This window comes from Zootermopsis nevadensis, unplaced genomic scaffold (genome assembly GCF_977971745.1).
Source record: "Zootermopsis nevadensis isolate Lab colony 2312 unplaced genomic scaffold, Znev_1.0 Znev_ptg000028l, whole genome shotgun sequence".
NCBI lineage: Eukaryota > Metazoa > Arthropoda > Insecta > Blattodea > Termopsidae > Zootermopsis > Zootermopsis nevadensis.
In genome coordinates, this window is record NW_028259160.1 from 12,978,340 (window position 1) to 12,998,005 (window position 19,666).

General features: G+C 39.6%; 1 protein-coding gene across 5 annotated transcripts in view; it reads right to left on the reverse strand.

Annotated features, from left to right (window-relative positions):
- Positions 1–1,382: 1,382 nt before the first annotated feature.
- Samuel (SAM-motif ubiquitously expressed punctatedly localized protein) overlaps positions 1,383–19,666 on the reverse strand; it is a 235,900-nt gene continuing 217,616 nt past the window's right edge. For all 5 annotated transcript variants that reach the window (XM_087357656.1, XM_022070106.2, XM_022070107.2 and 2 more), the window contains one exon: positions 1,383–5,516. In XM_087357656.1, coding sequence (XP_087213782.1) covers positions 5,253–5,516 — 264 coding nt within the window. In that variant the 3' untranslated portion in view covers positions 1,383–5,252. The remainder of the gene's footprint in view (positions 5,517–19,666) is intronic.

A 19,666-nucleotide genomic window follows, 5' to 3' on the forward strand; every position in this document is an offset into this window, starting at 1 on the left:
TGTAGACCTTTCCATACTTGGTGAAGTAGTTACTGAACAGGTGTGTGCATTTAAATATTTGGACTGTAAAATATTGAGTGGTTACATGAATATGGTCTTAGAAGAAAACAAAATAATATAATTAATTACATGGACATATCAAGAGGAATTTCAGAAGCATGAAAGTTGATGTAAAATAATATTTAAATAATGTAGTGTCAAATCCTAATCATGGGTTTAATGAATACAAGACAAGAAATGATTGAAAGCTGCACTAATGAGTTTTATGAAATTCTTATTTGGAGTGAGAAAGAAGTAAGGATATTAGGAGATAGCTAACAGTAGTTAATATTAATATTAATAATTACGGAACAAATGCATGTATGCAAGTATACATACATGCATATACACATACGTACAGGTGTGTTTTGTGCATGTGCACATGGTTGCATGGATGTGTGTATAAGGTATATTGTGTCATTGATATCAGAAAGAGATATGGTCACTAGTAAGGTAAAATGAATGGAAAGGAATCTGAACTTTATTAATTAAAGGAATACACAGGGGCAATATCTTGAAAGAGGCCATGACATCTCATGACTTATGGACTCTGTTACATCTCAATCAGAGCTACATAAGCTCTTCAGTCGTGATGCCTTGCACCACCCCCGCATGATATATCAACTTTTGGTTCAACACCATCTTCCTTATAATCAGTCCCTCCTACATATAATTTATTTATTATTACCGATATAATTTAACAACATCCTGTCTCAACTGTGAATTTGGAATTTTGAAATTTACAATCCCATGGCTTGTGCAATAAGTACTGTTTATGATATCATAAAAATCTTTCATTTTCAGAACAGATATGAAAATTTTCCTTTTCCAGTGCATTGGTCATGCACAGCAAAATACACTCTAATTGTTCTTAAGATGGTTGTATATTTAGTGAGTGTGGGACTTATTTCCTTGCGTCAAACTCTTTCACGTAATAACTCATTGTAGGTTAGTAAGAGTAAGGATGACCAAACAAACAGATATCCATCTTCGCAGCATTACAAGCACTAAAAAGGACAATAAGGTAGAGAAAGACAGGACCAGCAAATTTAAAAAGACATGATTTTTATTTATTTCTTGTCTATTTAACAACACTTTCTGTACCTAGACAAAAAAGTGTGAGATGAAAAGATAACTGTGACTAATGAATTGGAAAGGTATGTGGAAGGAAGTGGTGGTGGCCTAATTTAAGGTACTATCTTGGCATTTGCCTGGAGGGACTGAGGAAGACCACAAAAAACCTCAGTCTGGATAACCAGCTTCTGGGCTAAGATTTGAATCTGGGGTCCCCAAATACAGAGCAGCAATGCTACCACTCGACTAAGACGTTAATTGACATGATCTTTGAAACAGTTATGATTTATTTATAAACAATGTCCTAACAAAAAATACATTACACCACATCAGATTATATACTCACAGCATACCACCTCCATTCTTTCATACTGTTAATGCACCTACATAAAACACAAACAGTGATATGAAAGAATAGACCTTACAGTTCATTTAAAAGGCACTCTTCTCTATTAATAATTACAGTCCACCATTCTTACCATTTGCCTGTCATATGAAGTGCAACAAAATATCCTCATATAAAAACAATTGCAATACATAAACTCACTGAAACTAACAAGTCAGTGAGATTTGCTAATAATGAATGCATAAAAATGTGATGAACAATTATGCTCTATGAATAATTTTATATGCATGTAACTTTGTAGTTTATTTAGTCTTCAGCATAAATTAAGTACTAAATATGACTTAAAAATTAATATTTAAAAATCAGGATAATTTCATATGTACAAAACATTCAAATGAAACTTTACTGTATACTCTTACCGCCATGTTTATGATTTCCAATAGTACAGTATATTAAAATATATAAAGGAACAATAGTTTTGCCTTCAGAAAGACAGAACAAATTAACTAATTTCAACCACAAACACAGTAATGATCCTGATTTTGATCTGTTTGTTTCATAGACCTCCCAGAGCCATGGGAAATGTCATTTAAGTTTCTAACTTATGCAGACAGAAAATCTACAAAATTACTATTCAGATTCAAGATGCAGCAATTATATGAAAAGAAAATCCCTTGCTAATATCCCAGAATCTGAAGTATTCTAACATTAAATACCCACTGTGAACCCATGACAGTATCATGCACCCAGTAACAATTACCAAGTGTCTGAATTTCCTTTTCCTGCAGTCATCATTAAATACTGATCAACTTTTCAAACTCAGATATAAAAATAAAATTATCAAAGGAAATAAATTACTATACTATGATAGTAACTACTGTACCAAAAATATTCATGGATCTGCTATTATGTTCGCACATGTAAGTTTAGCCGACAATAATTGCAGCATCTCCTAGATATCTAGATTAAAGTTAATTTCAGTTTATGTCAAATTTTCTCCATAAGATTACGAAACTGAAACAAAGCTACTTCTAGTGCCTTAATTGTTATAAGACAGTATTTATTAATTGGTTTTGAGCATCGTGTATGATGATAGACCTGTAACGATATTCGATAGATTAATAACGTTACACATTACAAGTATCAGTGAGCAATAATCATCATAGTAAAAAATTATGTAATTACATTATGCCATTTACTTTATAAGGCACTCAGTCAGGAATGCACTTTAATTCCATATAAATATGACACAATATCACAGCAGTCAAAAATGTAACATACACATGGTTAGAACTGCGTAAATGTATGATACAAAATTTTCCTATCATTTTAATATCTTTAATAAATAAGTACATATATATCATTTGGATGTTAACATGTAAAATGAAACTTTCATCAGACTAGGGAATATGTGTTGTCTTCCTTTCTTTGTCTTAATGACATATATTTTATTTTTTATGATAGATGCCGTAAATGGAAGTAGTCAGTTTAACATCTCCGGTGCCATAACCGGTTTAGTTATGCAAATTTATAAATATTTTAGGTTATGGAAACTAATTTAGTAACTGAAAACCATGACACCATGAAAATAGACCTATATATAACATGGCGGATATAGGTTAGTCCAGCAACCTGCAGATGAATGTCAGATGAAACAAAAAGAGTGGCATCACCCTGTATTAAGAAAAAAGATCATAATGAAGAAGCACATTACAGCACCAATTTGGTCTGCTAATGGATTTTATTAAAACAATATCAACACTTGATCAATCATAAATGTGTGGATTTCTGACGTTCAACAACATGATATATAACTAAAAAAAAAATTAATTCACATTTATTACAATAAGTACTTAATTATGTCATGCCTTTCTGTCTATCTTGTATGTTTTATCTCTAAAATGATTCCACTGATTTTGGCAGAATTTGGTATTGAGGTCTACACCGAAAGTTACTGGATGAATTTTATTGTGGTCTATATACAGTCACTATATAACCCCTACTTTGCATACAGTTCAAATCAACGTTCATCAAATGAAAAAACATATATATATACAACTCAATGTACAAAATTTGTAATTATGCAGCTTTGTTCATAATAGTTTGTATCCGCAAAATATGAATGTGAAGGTCGATGATACATGCAAAATAAGATTTTTTTTTGAAATTCCAAATTCTTTATTTCCTTTGGGCAAATTAGCTCAGCAGTAAAGTACCTGGGTGATACAAAGCATTTTCCTGAAAGGCCAGGGTGGTAAAGAACCAGAAGTGACAAGCCCTGTTTGGTTGGAGAAAGTGGGGGGGGCCTGATGTGGCCTTGCCCTATAGGTAGCCAGGCACCTACGGGGAAATTACAGGGGATGGGGTATCCCTAGGTGGTTTAACCCATAATGGTAGATGCTCAGGTGAGTCTGAAGAACCAGTGAGGGCAAATCTATCGATTTTGGAAGTCCAGCTGGGCAAGACAGGAAAGAATCCCCCTTGATCAGACAGCATGGGGATTAGGCCTTAGTGGTAAAACCCCTGGGGCAGAAATCCCCATCAGGGGCACTACTGGGGGGGGGGGGGAGTAGTAACAGGGGATGCCTAGATGCCCAAATCCCAAGGTGGCAGTCTTGGTGTTTTTCAGGCTTGCGGTGATCTAGCCTGAGACGGTAGAAGCCCAGGTGTGGCCAAGCGCGCAAGGTCTTGTTCTGAAGGAGGGGACGCGAAGAAATGACAAACTAGATATTAATTATGTCAACTGTGACAGCTATAACATTTCCAAATTAAATTTCATGATTAAATTGTTGATACTGAAAGAATGCAATCCCTTGAAATATTGTCAGTGGGATAATAAAAACTGGATAAAGAGAACTGCTTGTTTAGTAAATCACAAAAAAACAAACATGAACATAAATAAAGCAGATATACAACAAATATGTTAAATTTGACGACTGATATATAACATGAGTCCAGAATACATTATTAATAGATATCTGTACAATATTGCACTTCGGTCAGAGATCACTGTTTGGCCTTCATAGAGTCTCTTACAATATACTGTGGTACGCAATGGTCCCAAAAACTCTGTTGAGCAATTTCAGTGTTTAACTAAACCGCTCCAAAACAATAGCACCACTAATTGTTTAGTTAGATCACCAGAACTTCACAAAGAGATAAAATTGACTCAAATTCTCTAAATACTTCATGAGTTTGGATCTAACTCATTTGAGGCTCTTACAACTAATAAAGTGAATATTGCGGATACAGAACACTGTTGTGATGTACCTCTTCATCAGTATCTGCTCACTCTAACTGGTATTTTCAATCTGTTGAAATCCATTGAATTCAGTTTTATAATACGGCAGAAATTACGGTGATTTCTTCATTAGCAATCATATTTCATTTGCACTAAAAACGTAATTCAGAAGTGGAAGATCACGTGCCCTTCTTACGACTTCCGTTATTTATCTTCAAGCACTGGTGGTATTTTCTAAACAATATACAAGACAGTTAGTCATCATACAAATAAGACTGGAAAGGTGTAATTTATACCAGAACACAGCATTTCAAACGCATTCTTTGTAAATTTGCAATATTATATGTGCCCAGTACTTGCAATTCCCCAAAAACATCAGAATGTGCCGATGTGGACATGAGTAAATATAACTTGGTCACTTAAAAGGCAGAATAAAATTTCAAAACACGCGGCGGACACCTAGAAACTGTTCACAGTGGCAGTCATTATTAATGAGATCAGAGGTGACTGTGAACACAGGAAAAGATAAAGATAAATTATTACTACTGAATTTCAATTTCCAGTACTGTTTGGTCTGCCAATGGCACTGCTAAGTACTGAAGGTGGCGTTCGAGCTGGCGAAACAATGGCAGCCAATGAGGTGGGCGTGTTGTGGCAGTGGACGCAATGAAGGCAGATGGCACAGTGGCCGAGGCGACGAGACAGTGTTGCTCGCAGTTTAAGCGCTGGCCCTAACTTCATGCCCATGGTCACTGTGAGGTGGTCCTCAGTCAAAAGTGGCAATGATGAGCCATCAATGCGCTGCTCCCGGAAATTCTGCAACAAAAATGAACCCTGTGAGTACACTTACACAAATCTAAACTACTTTTAGTCAAATGGTTAAAATTAAGGATCCGAGTATTGTTATACCGAACTAAGGTTCACTTGAATGTGAAGGGTTTTGAAGATGGGTTTATTATTAAAGTAACAAACTTCCAGAACATTGGGCTCAACAAAGTAGGTTTTGCCCGATGAAGTCCAAAACGTCATGTTATAATTACATTAAAACGACAACGTTTGTTATTTTAAGTTTCACCTTGTTTTACTGTCACTGCATACACATGTAGGGACAATGGATTAAAATAGGCCACTGCAGCTTGATTCTACATCCTTTTCAATCCATCAATCATAAATCATCACACAATTTAACACTACATAACACAGGCAATTGAAATAACTTAAGTAGGATTTAAGGTTCTCACGCCGGTGAGTAAGAAGATGGCTGTCTTCTGGGTTGTAGCACCCTGTAGTCTGACAAGTTTGTCGGCGTTTCAGAGGTCGTTACTACCTCCATCATGAGGGCAATGAGTACTGATTATGGAGGCAGCAAGCACCTCTGTAACGTCGGTAAACATTTACCAGTCTACACGGCGCAACAACACAGAAGGCAGCAATCTTTATTCTCACCGCCGTGAGAACCCTAAATCTTACAAACTGAAGTGGATTTTGTTCAGCACCTCCGTTGCGGATGTACTGCAGCGCCTCGCAGCTGATACCATCATTATTTCACCAGAAGCAACTGAGTGCTTCCAGTTGGCATTAGTGACGGTCCGTGGTGTATGCCAACCAAATTGGCGGATGTTACTTTGGTCGTTTTTCATTCGTTTTATGGAAGTCGAAAACAGTCAACGGAAATAGTCTTTGGATCAGGTCAGAGATAAATGGAGTCTGCTCGTACAGATTCTTCGACAACAAAAATATTTGTGTGATACTATAGCAGAAAGACATAAGGAAAGAGAGCTTTAAAATCAGAAAGACACAGACCTATAGAAATAAAATTGACGAAATGTCAAAGGTTGTGATTATTCGTCTTGCCTCTTATCTCGACTGCAGTATATCATGTTTATCGTCGACCAATGACATAATATGGACAAACGTGCCGACATAATTTCCAATTAATCATTTAAAATAAGGATACCATGTGATGGTACATTATCTACATTGTAAGCAGAGCGTCGTTAAAAATAAACCGCGAAATAAAACACATCAGACAATTCGTATACACAGAAATTGGTGCATCTTTAATATAAAATGAAATATTCGACAGCTGGCAAATAATAACTCCTTTTCTGACGCTGTAAAGGCTTGTGATAGTAATAAATTCGTCAGACAGCAATTACTGGTACATTTATCACCCACCGGCTCAGATGTTTAATTAACACGACGCTTCAGTGGCTAGGAAATAGAGTCGTATTAGATGCAGCTCAGACCGTAGAAAGTGTTCAGCATATATGCAGCCCAACATCACTCTGACCGTGACCCGTGGATTCAAGTAGGTGAACTGACACGCGGTAATCCTCCGTTAATTAATACGGACAAAGGTGACACGTGTTCGAGAAGCAGTTCTTGGAAAACCACTAATCACATCCTTCGAATGTTCCTTGAATACGTCCTTTCAGAACCACCCACCACCAACCCATTTCGACAAGAATACACCAGATCGAAAATTGAAAGGAAATATGGTAGAAGCGAAACAGTGAATAGTTCGGGTCTTGCTTTGTTTATTTTTTGCTTCACTCGTTCCTTCTTTGTCTCTATCCGTCTTACTTTCCTTGTTCGCTCCCTTTATTTCCCCCATTTTCTTTGTTAGTTCGTCTGTTTTATTCTGTTCTTGTTTCTTGTTTAGGTGTTCGTCACATTCTAGAGTAAGCGATGAATGAACACCTTATGGGCTCGTCCATGTGTGTCAGGTCTACTTCGTCTTTCATTGCACTGTTAGAACAATGACCTTGAATCACACTCGCAACAATATGAACCAATGCCATTGTTGCGATAATGACGCTGGGTTCCATTCTCTCTGACACTATTGCTGCATTTTGTTATTCCCTTAGTTGCCCTGCTGACTTCATCGCTCGTGATGTGGCGTAAAGCAGTGGTATCAACCTGAGGTACGCTTACCCCCGGGGGTACGCGAAGACATCTTATGGGGTACGTGAAATTTAAAAAAAAAAAAAAAAATATGATACACACTGAATAATCAAGGCCAGATTTAGGGTTAGCCACAGAAAAACCGGACGTAAGGACATTCGATTTGGGATCGCCATTTCTCTCTCTCTCTCTCTCGCTCTCCTTTATACGATTCTTATCTGGGTGGGATTAACGTTTTCCCTAAAACTGTTTATTTTGGATGTAGATTATGTACTATATATAACTTGAATTATGCACCAACAACTTTTGGGGGTACAAAGTTGAAGAGAAATTATATCTGGTGGCACGCGAACAAAAAAGGTTGAATACCACTGGCGTAAAGAACGCCTCTGGAATGACAGTATACTCTAAAGTGTAACCTACATTTAAAGTAATCCCCACAAATAATTACAGAAAGTGTATTTTATAAAAGAGGCACAGATATTTGGATAACATGTGGCAATGTAGGATTTTGAGGTCCTCACGGCGGTGAGTCTGAAGATGGTTGTCTTCTGGGATGTTGCGCCGTGTAGTCTTTTAGAAGTTTACCAGAGTTCCAGAGGTCCTTGCTGCCTCCATCATCAGGGCGATGCTACTCATCACCCTGATGATGGAGGCAGAAACGTCTACCAGACTACACGGCGCAACAGCCCAGAAGACAGCTACGCTACGATGTGGGAAACTCAGTGAAACCACTGTTGACCACCGGTTCAACAATAACCATCACTTACTGAACGCACTCAAAGACAACGCGGCAGCCGGCCAAAGACACAGCTTCACACTTAGGATGCCCCATAGTACAAACGTCGCACAACTGGCTAAAGAATTTTAGTTGTGGGAACGAGATATTGTGGAGGATTGGGTGAAACAAAAGAGAATCAGGTCCTCTCAACAATACAAACAGAATAACGCAAGGAGTCGTGCGAGCTGCTACTGATAATCGTGAGTTCGTGTTTTTGTTTCTTCTTTATATTTTTGTTGTTTCCAGACGACATGGGGCGAGAAGAAGAAATAAAGAGCCCGAAAAAAGAAGCTAAGTGAACAATGAAAACTACCGACATGGGATCGAGAAGTGAAGGGTCACATTTGCGAGGCAATGAAAATAGAACATCAAGTGGTTCTGATTTAAAATGAACGTGAAACAGCGTTCTAACGCCAATTGCACCCTGAAAAACATTTTCAAATAACTTTTTTCCTTTGATTTTAATTACATGCCTTATAATTACATCGGGATACTGGCTACATGGCTAGGCGACCGGAGTTCAATTCTGTGTAGGGAATATATTATTCTTTTCGCCACCGCACGCGGACCGGATGTCTATCCAAAAGAAATCGGTAGATCTTTCCCTGAGATTAAAGCCGTCTGTGAGTGAAGTTGTCCACTCACCCACCTTCAACTTCATCTGATACAGAGTTTAAAAAAGCGTGGAGCCTTACATCCACTGCCTTTTGGGTGTTCACAGGCTTAATTTAAGATGAACACGAAGTTCTAAATCGCGAGTTGGATCTTACAAAACGGTTGTAATTGCATTTTTTCTGAACTTCAGAAGAACCTGGGGAAAAAAATAAATTAAAATCAGGCCAGCTATACGGACTAAATGACGAGATAACTCTTCTGTGGTGTTGCGTCGTTCCAAAAATTTAAGCGTAAAAGAAAGGAATAAGACGCACGTCTTCGCTGATAATTTAAAACGAGGCTACAGGGGCCCATCTTCCATAATGGAATGAACCACTCGGACTTGAGATACTGTGTTCAAGGGCGGGGCAAGTCGGTGGACAAACCGCGCCACGGGGGGCAGGGCCTTGCCTCACCTTGGTGGGCAAGTTGCTCTAACCTTCACCTCTCAGCCAGCACTCTGCCTGGCGTCTCCTCGCCATATTTGCATTACTGTACTTCAAATCGTCTCGCGACACTTCCTTCGTCTAGCACTTAAAGAATTTTATAAAGAAAAACAGAGCTCATGGAACATGGCGCGTCCACCAAACCAAGAACAACTTACAAACCATAAAACTTCATAACACACAGACTTAACAATTACATAATCGGACCTAGCCTTAAACCATTTATGTGGTAAAGATACATTCTAGATATTGGCACTAATTTCTACTGAATGTGATTACCTTTAAAGTAACTTGTATTCTTTCCTTAACATGCATTCATTGTCGTTATAGGGAATAATTTCGTGAATTTCTGTCAATATGGCTATCAGAGTGCTTTGCATAATGAGGCTTCTTCAAGGAGATTTTATGCCCAGACACCGGAACATCACAGGCGATATCAATTTAATGCAGAGTTGATTTAGGACAAAAGGCAGGAACGTCGAGGGAAGGTGCCATTTTACTATACACACAACTAAATGAATACAAAGGTGAGCCCGCCACCGAGGGAGCGACATGTGTGATGTGTGTCTTCAGGGAAGGAACGAAGGTCAAGACCAATGAGGCTTGCAGAATTGCAAAACTAAAGAGCTATGAAAAACTGTTTACTGCAACTGAAATATTATGTGTGACAATTACGTAACTGGATTCATGTTTTAGTACAGTGACTGGCACTGATGGTAAGGTGGAACATGTTGGATAGCGTGGCTGTAAGATTCGACTCTTTTATGAAGGCTGGTACAGGAATGGATTGTAATCATGCACAGACATTTGTATGAATTACTTTTCTCCTGGGATTACAAACAAGAAATTGTTTACAGTTACGTACGACAGTTTTTACATAATTTGAGTCAGTAGGCCGCTAATTAACAAAAAAACTTAATGTAGTTAAAATATTACAGGATACATCGGAAGTTTGTAAGATACATGAGAAAAGCAGATAGAATTCTAATTCTGAGGTGGCGGACCAAGAATAATATGAAATCTTAAGATTAAAGTGCATTAAGGATATAATGAAGACTGGATTAAACTGGCTCCGGTAGGATCTTACGATACAGTTTCTCATACTGTGGAATTGATTTAATTCTCTTTTCTACTACCTGTACGAAGGGAGGCAATCACTAGTCAGACCGAGGTGAGCAGTTGGCGGGATAATTGTCTAGTAAACTGGATCCTGAAGAAGCAGGGTGTGGACTGAATTCATCTACTGCAGGTTAAGATCCAGTTGCTGGCTGACTTGTGATCATGGTAATGAATGCGGGGAATTTCTTGCGTATCTAAACGACTGTCAGCTTGTCGAAAATAACTTGCTCCATGGAGTTAGTTTACTACGTGGAAGCCCTTGGTTGCTGGGTACACTGTAGCCTCCTCAGTTCTCGCGTGCCCCTGGAATCATACAACCCGCTCGGCTGCCTGCCATACCAGACAAGTTGTTTTGTTGTTTCCAGTGAGTTGGCGCGGTGTAAGCGGGCCGGCTTCTGCCCTTACGGCAATCTCGGCGATTCCCTCTCCATCATGATAGGGAACCCCACAGTACTCATTCCTGCTGCTGCCGCGGTTCTGCAAAAGTGTACCAAGTGCCGTTTCATTTTGTGCCTATAACACCTGCTCGTAAATCCATATTTACACGAGCCTTTTCACGGCGTTTGAAGTGTGAGCGAAAAGTCATGCAAATGTTGAAGCAATCGGTAGGTCTGATGACAGCGGCGTTTATTCTTAGCCGAGCTCGACAGAGGAATGGGATAACACACATTCGCGACATCAATTCCCAGTACAGTAGAGTTACTTGAAGAAATTACGTATGATTTGAGGATTTCACGGCGGTGAGTCTGAAGATGACTGTCTACTCGGTTGTTGAGCAATGTAGTCTTTTAGAAGTTTACCAGAGTTTCAGAGGTCCTTGCTGCCTCCATCACGGCGCAACAGCCCAGAAGATAGCCGTGTTCTTACTTGAAGTACAAGCTAATCACGAATAATGTCGCTAGTCACCAATAACCTCGCTTGTCGGAACCAATCACGACACAGATACTTTTTCCTGAGCATAGACGGTTAATGCTGTGTCCTGGAAGGAGATATAGAAACTTAATTGTTCTGTTACTTCCGATTCCATTCGGATTTCTGGGCGCGCCTTTTTAAGTTTTGGCATCAGGTAACACCAACGTTCAACCACTGCATATGAAATTGTAAGTCAGTGTTGGTGTTGTGGGTTTTAAGCCTAATACAGTGTCGACTTGTAGGAAGACACCTCCTCAAGACGGAGGCAGTCAGGTCCTCCGAAATGTTGCCATCTACCAACACGTCCAAGCGGCTTTTCAATTCCGAAGACCAACACCGACAACCAGTATATTCGGAAAGTGTAATGTCCTACACGCCGGAGTACACTTTTCTACGACTGTTACAATTAAATAACAGTTTTATCTAGGTGATAACAGATGTTCAGTCCCTGCAGCTGCAACATTTCTTCGACTTCAATTTGTGTAGGGGCGTCAATTATAAATATGTGAAGCCTTGTAGGTCTGTAACTTGGTACCCACTGAGTTGACAAAGTGGTCCTCTCCAGTGATGTCTCAAGAAGCTCTTCACCCACCTAGAAAATGCCTGTTTCTACCCAGCTTTCAAAAGAGTCATATTTCGTCACGATGGGAGACCAATTTTCTAGCCTCCCTGTAGAGAGACTATGGCATTAACTGCGAAGTCATCGGGTCACTTGGTAATGGCGAAATGAAAATTCATGGTTGCTACGTTTTAATTGGTTCGCAATGAAAGAAAATACACGCTTCTTTAGTTTAAGGTTAAGTGGGAAATTATTGGGTCGTATCGGTCCAATTTGTTTACATGAAGTTCAAATCGAACTTACTTATGAGATTTGAGGTTCTCACAGCGAGTATGAAGAAGACTGTCTTCTGGGTTGTTGAGTCATGTAGTCTGGTAGAAGTCTATGTTTCAGGGCGATCGCCCAGATGATGGAGGCAGCAGACACCTCTCCACACTAGCCACCGTGACACACTCAAATCGCACAAAGTCAAGGGCACGTTAAATTTGGGGCATGCTCGTTACAATTCAGTTCAGTATATTTATCACCACGTCTGCATAAACGTCTACGTAGTACATAAGCCCACAATTCTATGTCTTCTTATATACGTGTGTGAAATTTGTTGTGTCGCCGTAAAGTGTATGTGTGTGGAGACAAAATACATAGAATGATATGAAGATGTAGGATAAAGGACTTAACTGCCGAAACGAGAAAACTATTTAGAGATGTTCAATAAAAACTGCTATAGACATGTAGCACATACTCTATGGGGAGATAAATGCGCACAAAGTTTCACGAGGGCACGTTAAATGAAGAAATCACTTGTAAGACCTGTATGTAGATGGGAGGGTATTATTAAAATGGATCATTAGGAAACAGGGTGTAAGGGTATATATTGGTATGAATGGGCACAGACCAGGGTCCAATAATGGGCTGTTATAAACATCGTAGTGAACCATGGTGTTCCACGAGAGGTGGGGATTTTCTTGGCATGCTGAGAGACTATCAACTTCTCACAGAAGATTCTGCTTCACGAGGTTCGTTCCATCCCTGGGTATTTATCTGTAAAAGAATCTAAACGAATGGCATAAAGAAGGAGCGGCAGACAGTACCAAGCCGGGTTCGTTGATCAACCTGGATGGTCTTATTGCCAAACGCTCAGTGGTCACCCCCCCTGAGGGCCGGAAACGAGTAATTTTAAAATCCCGATCTCCTGGCAGTTCACTGAAGCCAAGAGCCAACTTACCGGTCATGACGAAACCCAAGTTGGCCTCCAATACATCTACAAGACGGCAGCTGAGGATTGCCCGCAGTTACCAGAAACGCACTTCATCGAGTTCAAAGGTCCTCATGTGGTTGTACAGTATGTTCAGAAAACAGCAAGAGATCTGTAGTTACCGAAGTGACGTCTGAGGTTTTTCGAGGTGATAAAGATGTCATGAGGGCAGCAAGATGATATACTGAAGGGCAATACTGTCTGATAATTTACTGGAATATGTGGTAGCCTATTTATTAACTTACAGTTTGTAAAGCAGCGCGAACGAACAAACGCACATATAACAGAATACTGTTTATGCCTACGCAGGATTTTATGTACGAATTCTATGTTACTGGGCATATCTTTTTAAAAAGTGAACATAACTTAATTGTTACAGGCATGACTGATAAAGTTCTCGTAAACGATATACTTGCCCTGTTTTACGAGTTCTGCTACCATTAAGAAGCTTTTAGAAGCATTTCTAAAGGAAATATAGGCACAAATGGGATACCCGGAAGGAGTATGTCAGGAAGCAAATAAATAATTTCCAACTGAATTTCAACTACCTCTTCCTACTAGTCTCCTAATAAAACTTAAATATATTAACCATGAGATGCTTATCTGCAATAAATTAACTTGTGAACAACGAGTGCTGTAAGAAAGCGATGCTCGGAATTTGTGTACTCCAGTTTTCATACGCCTTTCTGCTCGTGTTCGCCACGCCTCTCCAACCCTTGTCTTCACGGATTCGAAGGCAGACGCATGGCCACGTACTGAGGGTCGCGGTCACCTGCCATCAGTACCGGAAAGACAGCAGTCTCCCTGGTTACAAGTGGATGGCGGAATATAATAGGTTGCACAAAAAAGAAGACGACGCAAAAGCGTGCACATTCCAAACCGTGGAGTCCCCGGCTCTGCTATTTACCGCTAAGCAACTCCTTGAATAAAATAAAAAGGGTTATATCTTAGCACAAGGCATCATCCCCAGTACCATTTATGGATACATTTGCGGATCTACTCACGAAAATGAAGAAATTTGCATATTTAAAGTGGTTATTCCATGAACTGTAATCATGACGTATTTGAAATGCAGCCAATTCAGAAGCATGCTACTGCTATGTTTGACTTCTGCCGATTGCTGGCAGTCAGCATCTTAATTGTACTATTTTTATTGAATAAAGATATCTGGAAGAGTATCACACACACACGACTTCTAAATTGTATTTCTCAGAACAAGAGCGAAAAGTAATACCTACTATAATTTTCAGTAGACCACAAATTTTCCAAATACTTTATTTTCGGTGTTAGGTTAGGGGTTAGGTCTACTTCAGTCGTTTTAATGCTCATTTATTACCACTGAAAACCTGTAGCACTGGTACCGAGATCAGCTTTCTTGGACAAGTAACTACCAGGTGTTCCAAAACTGATCTGTAAATAAAATTGTTTTTCGAGTACTCCATTGGCTACGACCCCGCCTTAAAAGCGTTTTATTCTGCAGAGATGGAACAAATGTGTAGGCCAAATATAGGGAGGAGAATTCCCTGATGATGGAGGTAGCAGATACTTTTAAACGTCAGTAAACAAAATTTCACCAAACTACACGGCGCTATAACAGAGAAGACAGCAATCTGAAATACATTTGATTATGAATGATGTAATATAAATGTAAAAGAAAATAGTTTCCTACAAACGCACAAATATTTATTCTGAAAGTATCGTGTAAGCTTATGCAGTGTTTTGATAATATTTATTACAAACATTATTTTCAAGTCCTTTTAGATTAACAACAGGGGCTTATAATAAGCATCATGTCGAAGGTTTTTTAATGCCATTATCTGAATTAACAAAAATAGCCGAACGCTATTTTCACGAATATCGCAGAGGAAGTTATGCTGTTTGTTTCTCTTTGTTAACGCCACTGTTGTTAGCAACTGTGCCGTGGCACAACAATGGGTCATTAAGTAAATGAACGCACTATCGCAATTCGGACAGACAAGATAATTTTCGCATTAAGGGCGAGACACTATTTCATTACTTCTAATAAGGCATTAGGAGCAGAGCGCAACCGACAAATCTAGTTAGTAACATGTCAGAAATAATGAGCACTTACTAACGGTACAATGTTTTAGAAGCTGGTTCGAGCGCCTCTTTGTTCATGTTTGCTTTAAATTGTTGTTGATTTATACCACTGAGCCACCCGAAGAGACCTTCATTCTTATTCAACGGGCGGTCACTACCGGACAGTTCCTGGTGTTTATGAGGAAACGCCACACGATGGAGACACAGCTATGACGATAAAAAAAGTGGTGTGCCTCAGTGTGTAGTCTGAGGTACCTCATAACAGTGCGGATTCGAACACCGCCTCAAAAAACGAGGGACCATGATGGGCGTATAACAAGAAGTTCCGGGTAGATCATCCGATGCTATTTAAGGGCGCGTGGATCGAAGAAAAGTCGAACGGGTAGACGGAATATAAATGGATGGATGTTAGGATGTATGAAACCTGTCAGTGACGGAGAGAACACGATCTGCAGCAGCTGAGGACAATCAAGTGAGTGGTCGGCCGCTGATTACAGTTAATTCCACCTCGTAGTCAGGACGCACGCACTCGGCCATGGACAATAGACGGACTTGCGGCGGTATTAAATCTGCCTCCCGTCTCCGTGCTATCGTCATAACGGTCACAGTGGGGTCGCTTCCGATACCTGAACCAGAGCAGTAACTGTTGTCATAACGCGGTTAAGTCAACAGCTGGATTCGAAAGGACCCCCCTTCCCCCTCCGGCTTGATCGTTCTTGATGCTTGTAGATTGGTTTAGTTCTTCCTTACCGACTTATTCAAAAAAACAAATAAAATAACACATACATGTTATGTACACAGAAATTTGCTGACGTTATTTAATCACTGATTACTTATAACAGATTGCATCTAAGACTTTCTTCCTTGTAAAGTAGTGCATGATGAAGCAAGCACCTCCGAAACATAGGTCAATTTCTACGAGATTTAACGGCGCAGGTGGCCTGCCAACCTTTGATCTGGTTCCAGAGAGCAGCAGTGCTCTGGTATTTCGGTTCATGTTGGGTGTGGCTCATTTTGAAGCCACCTACAGCAACAGGTTCATCGTGTTTCCCATTCCATTAAACAAATCTGCACCGTTGATTGGAACGCAGCAGCTGGCTTCTTGCTTCATCCCGCGTTTAAGTCTCTGAGTCTGATTTCTCTGTCGACACGCCGTTTAGCAAAGTGCAAGCCAATTTAATTCATGGCCAGTAACACGCATGCGCAGACAACTCGTTCTTCTCACTTGAAACTTCCAGGCGTATACACCACTCCTACATGAAATCGACTTCTGCGTTAGTTTTTATTTTGTTTGCCCTGTTCACCCCACGCGAATACAGGGCACATCGTTTCGTATCACAACCAGCCATCACTAGGGCCTTCTCTCTTGATTTGCATTCCCTATGTATAGCACATTATAATGAACTGAGATTTCACAGAAAGCATTCCTTTAATCTGTGTCTGGCGAACCCTTCTGTAAACATTATTAAAACGCTGTTTAATTTCTATACATATACAAAGTAGTAACCCTGGAAATCGAGTATAGCGAAGGAATTTTCCTCACAGATTTAGTGTTAGAAATTAAGGCTAAGTTCCTGAACGCATATATTTCAAAGCAGAGGCCAATTTTCTGAATTCTTCCTACATGTCTTTTATTCAATCATAAAATATTCCTTCTCTATGATGTGCTGGGCATAGAAGATATAAGAAGATAATGGAAGAATACTTTTAAATAAGGTTAACTTTAACAGAATCGCATGGTCATTTAAAAGATGTCAGCATATGTGGGTTGAACCGAAGAAGGAGTTCAGTGAGTTTGGATATAGGAAATTCAATTAGATTAAACCAAAATAGAAGCAGTTAAAGAATTATGCTCAAGCGAAAGTTTCTGTGAATTTTAAGTAGGAGACAGAGGGGTCAGCGAGTGTAGACTAAGAGACAATTTCAACGAATAAGAACTCACAAGTAAGAGAGAAGAAAGACGATTGTATATCCTGGGTTGTGAAGGCGTGTAATTTCATAAGGGGTTACCGATGTTTCGGAGGAACATATCGCCTACATCTTCAGGCCCGAACCCCAAATCTCAATCAACCAAGAAAAAAGTTCAGTGGATTTGAGAAAATATCGGTGTTAATAAAAGACATTTTTACAGTCAACCACAAAAACATGTAAGCACTGACCACATAAAATGTTGCGTGACCGGTATTTTTGAACAAAAGCTACGATAAATATTGCAGAAGCGCACCATTTGTCGTTTCCTTAACATACAAAGGTTCTTCCAAACCTGAGACATAAAGCACTCATGGCCGTAGCCATGACAACGAACACGCTCTGCAGGAGATCCCAAAGGGGAAGGAAAAAATTAGCGTGTAAGGTTGCTCGAAATTAATCAATTTGCTAGCAAGCGAGCGGGCGACACTTTGTGTTATGATATACGGAACACTCGAACACTATATTAGTGTGACATCCTGGCTGAATTATAAAATAGAGACCAGAACAACACTCATACACATTAGCGGTTCGTTCCAAAGGAAACTGCCCCAGTCGTAGCCACACCAAGAACATGGCCTACTCAGATTATTAAACGTTACAAGAAAACTGCTTTCAGAATCTTTTGTACGTGAGGCTGTGGAATAATAAAAAGGAGCAAGATAACATTTAAATTTTTAGCACGTGATGCAAGAGACGATTCGCGCCCGTCTCTGAAATATAAAAAGTGTGTATCATACTTCGAAATAACCGTGATAAAATGGTCTGTGCAACGTGACAAATATCGTTGTAGCTAGGGATCAAATCCATGATGTTTGCAATAGAATAGTGAGGGAGTGGCATACGCAGATGGTTCAAATTTACCCCCCGCCAAGACAAAAACGTATGAATACCAAATAAGATGTACACTAACAAAGGCACTTGGCAGTGATAAGTCCAATACATAATATTTAAGAGTTTACAAAAGATGTCAACTGAAACATATTACAGCAAATATCAGTTTCATAGGGGTCGCGGAGTAAAAGAGTTATAAATTACTGGCGCACAGCATCATGACCAAGATTCATTATCTGGGCACTTAGCCTTGCTGCCTCAGAACTATAAACTTTTTGGTATGATTTTGATTCACTTTGAATATATTTTTAAATTTTTTCAGAAAAATTGTATGTAATATTTTATTCGGAAAGACCGAAAGAATCGTGGAAGATACAAGCATAGATAAGAGAATATTAAAATAGTTACTGGACTTGAGGATGTCGATTAATTTATCTGATCGAAACAGTGTCCAATGGCGACTTTTGTGAACACGGCTATAAAATGATTTGTCCCAAAAGGAGGAGATTATCTTTTACAGCTGAGCGACAATCAGCTTTTTGGAAAGACTATTTTATTCAGTTAGTTGCCACGAATAAAGTGTAATAACAATAATGATGATAATACAGCCCCTGTTATTTATAGAACATCACGCCATGAAGACGTGCGGGGTAGTGGAGGTACTGTAGGATTATAATAAAATATCGAGCGAGAACAGTTTGGTCTTAACATGGGCATATTTTAAAATCACTGCAACATCTGAATGGGGAGATTCAGAGAGGAATTTAAGTGTAGACAGCTGGACTCCAGATCAAACGCGAACACAGAACCTTCAAACACGAATAACTGCCGACCACTACATAACCTGGACAGACAGAAATATCTGCGCATGGGGCAGAGGACTCCCTTCGCTCTGACAACAATCAGGACTCATTGTCACTCCACTGTGGAATTTGTCTGCTGCAGCATCTGCTCTGTAGTCCGTTTTACCTTTTAGGGGAGCATTTCAACAAATTGTTATGGATTACTCTGTCCTGCACGGTTGCGTTAGGACCCGTGTGATTGCATCGTGTTTTCAGTGAGAAAATAAATTATCCGTGAACTGGGATGCAATGGCATGAAAGAGAAGTGTCGGTGAATTACCCGAGCGGAACACCTCGCCCTGCACTGAGCTGTCATCAATGAGGTGGCCTCCACCCCCCCCCCCCCTCGCAACAGATCATCAAGGTCACAGTCAAAGAAATTAAACTTATTCTCCGGCTAAAAGAGAGCGTCCCTGTACCGCTTAGTTGCTGAAACGATTACGCTGAGACGAGGGTTTTGTCTTCTTCAGCTTTTACGGATTAGGTCATCAGGCATGTTCTGATTCACAATTAGGAAAAAAATCTCGTCAGGTATTTGGTCCCCGAGACACTGAAAAACTAGACGAGCTTCTAAACGCACAAAACTGAACAACCGAACAATAGTTTAAGTTTTTATAGACTTTCATAT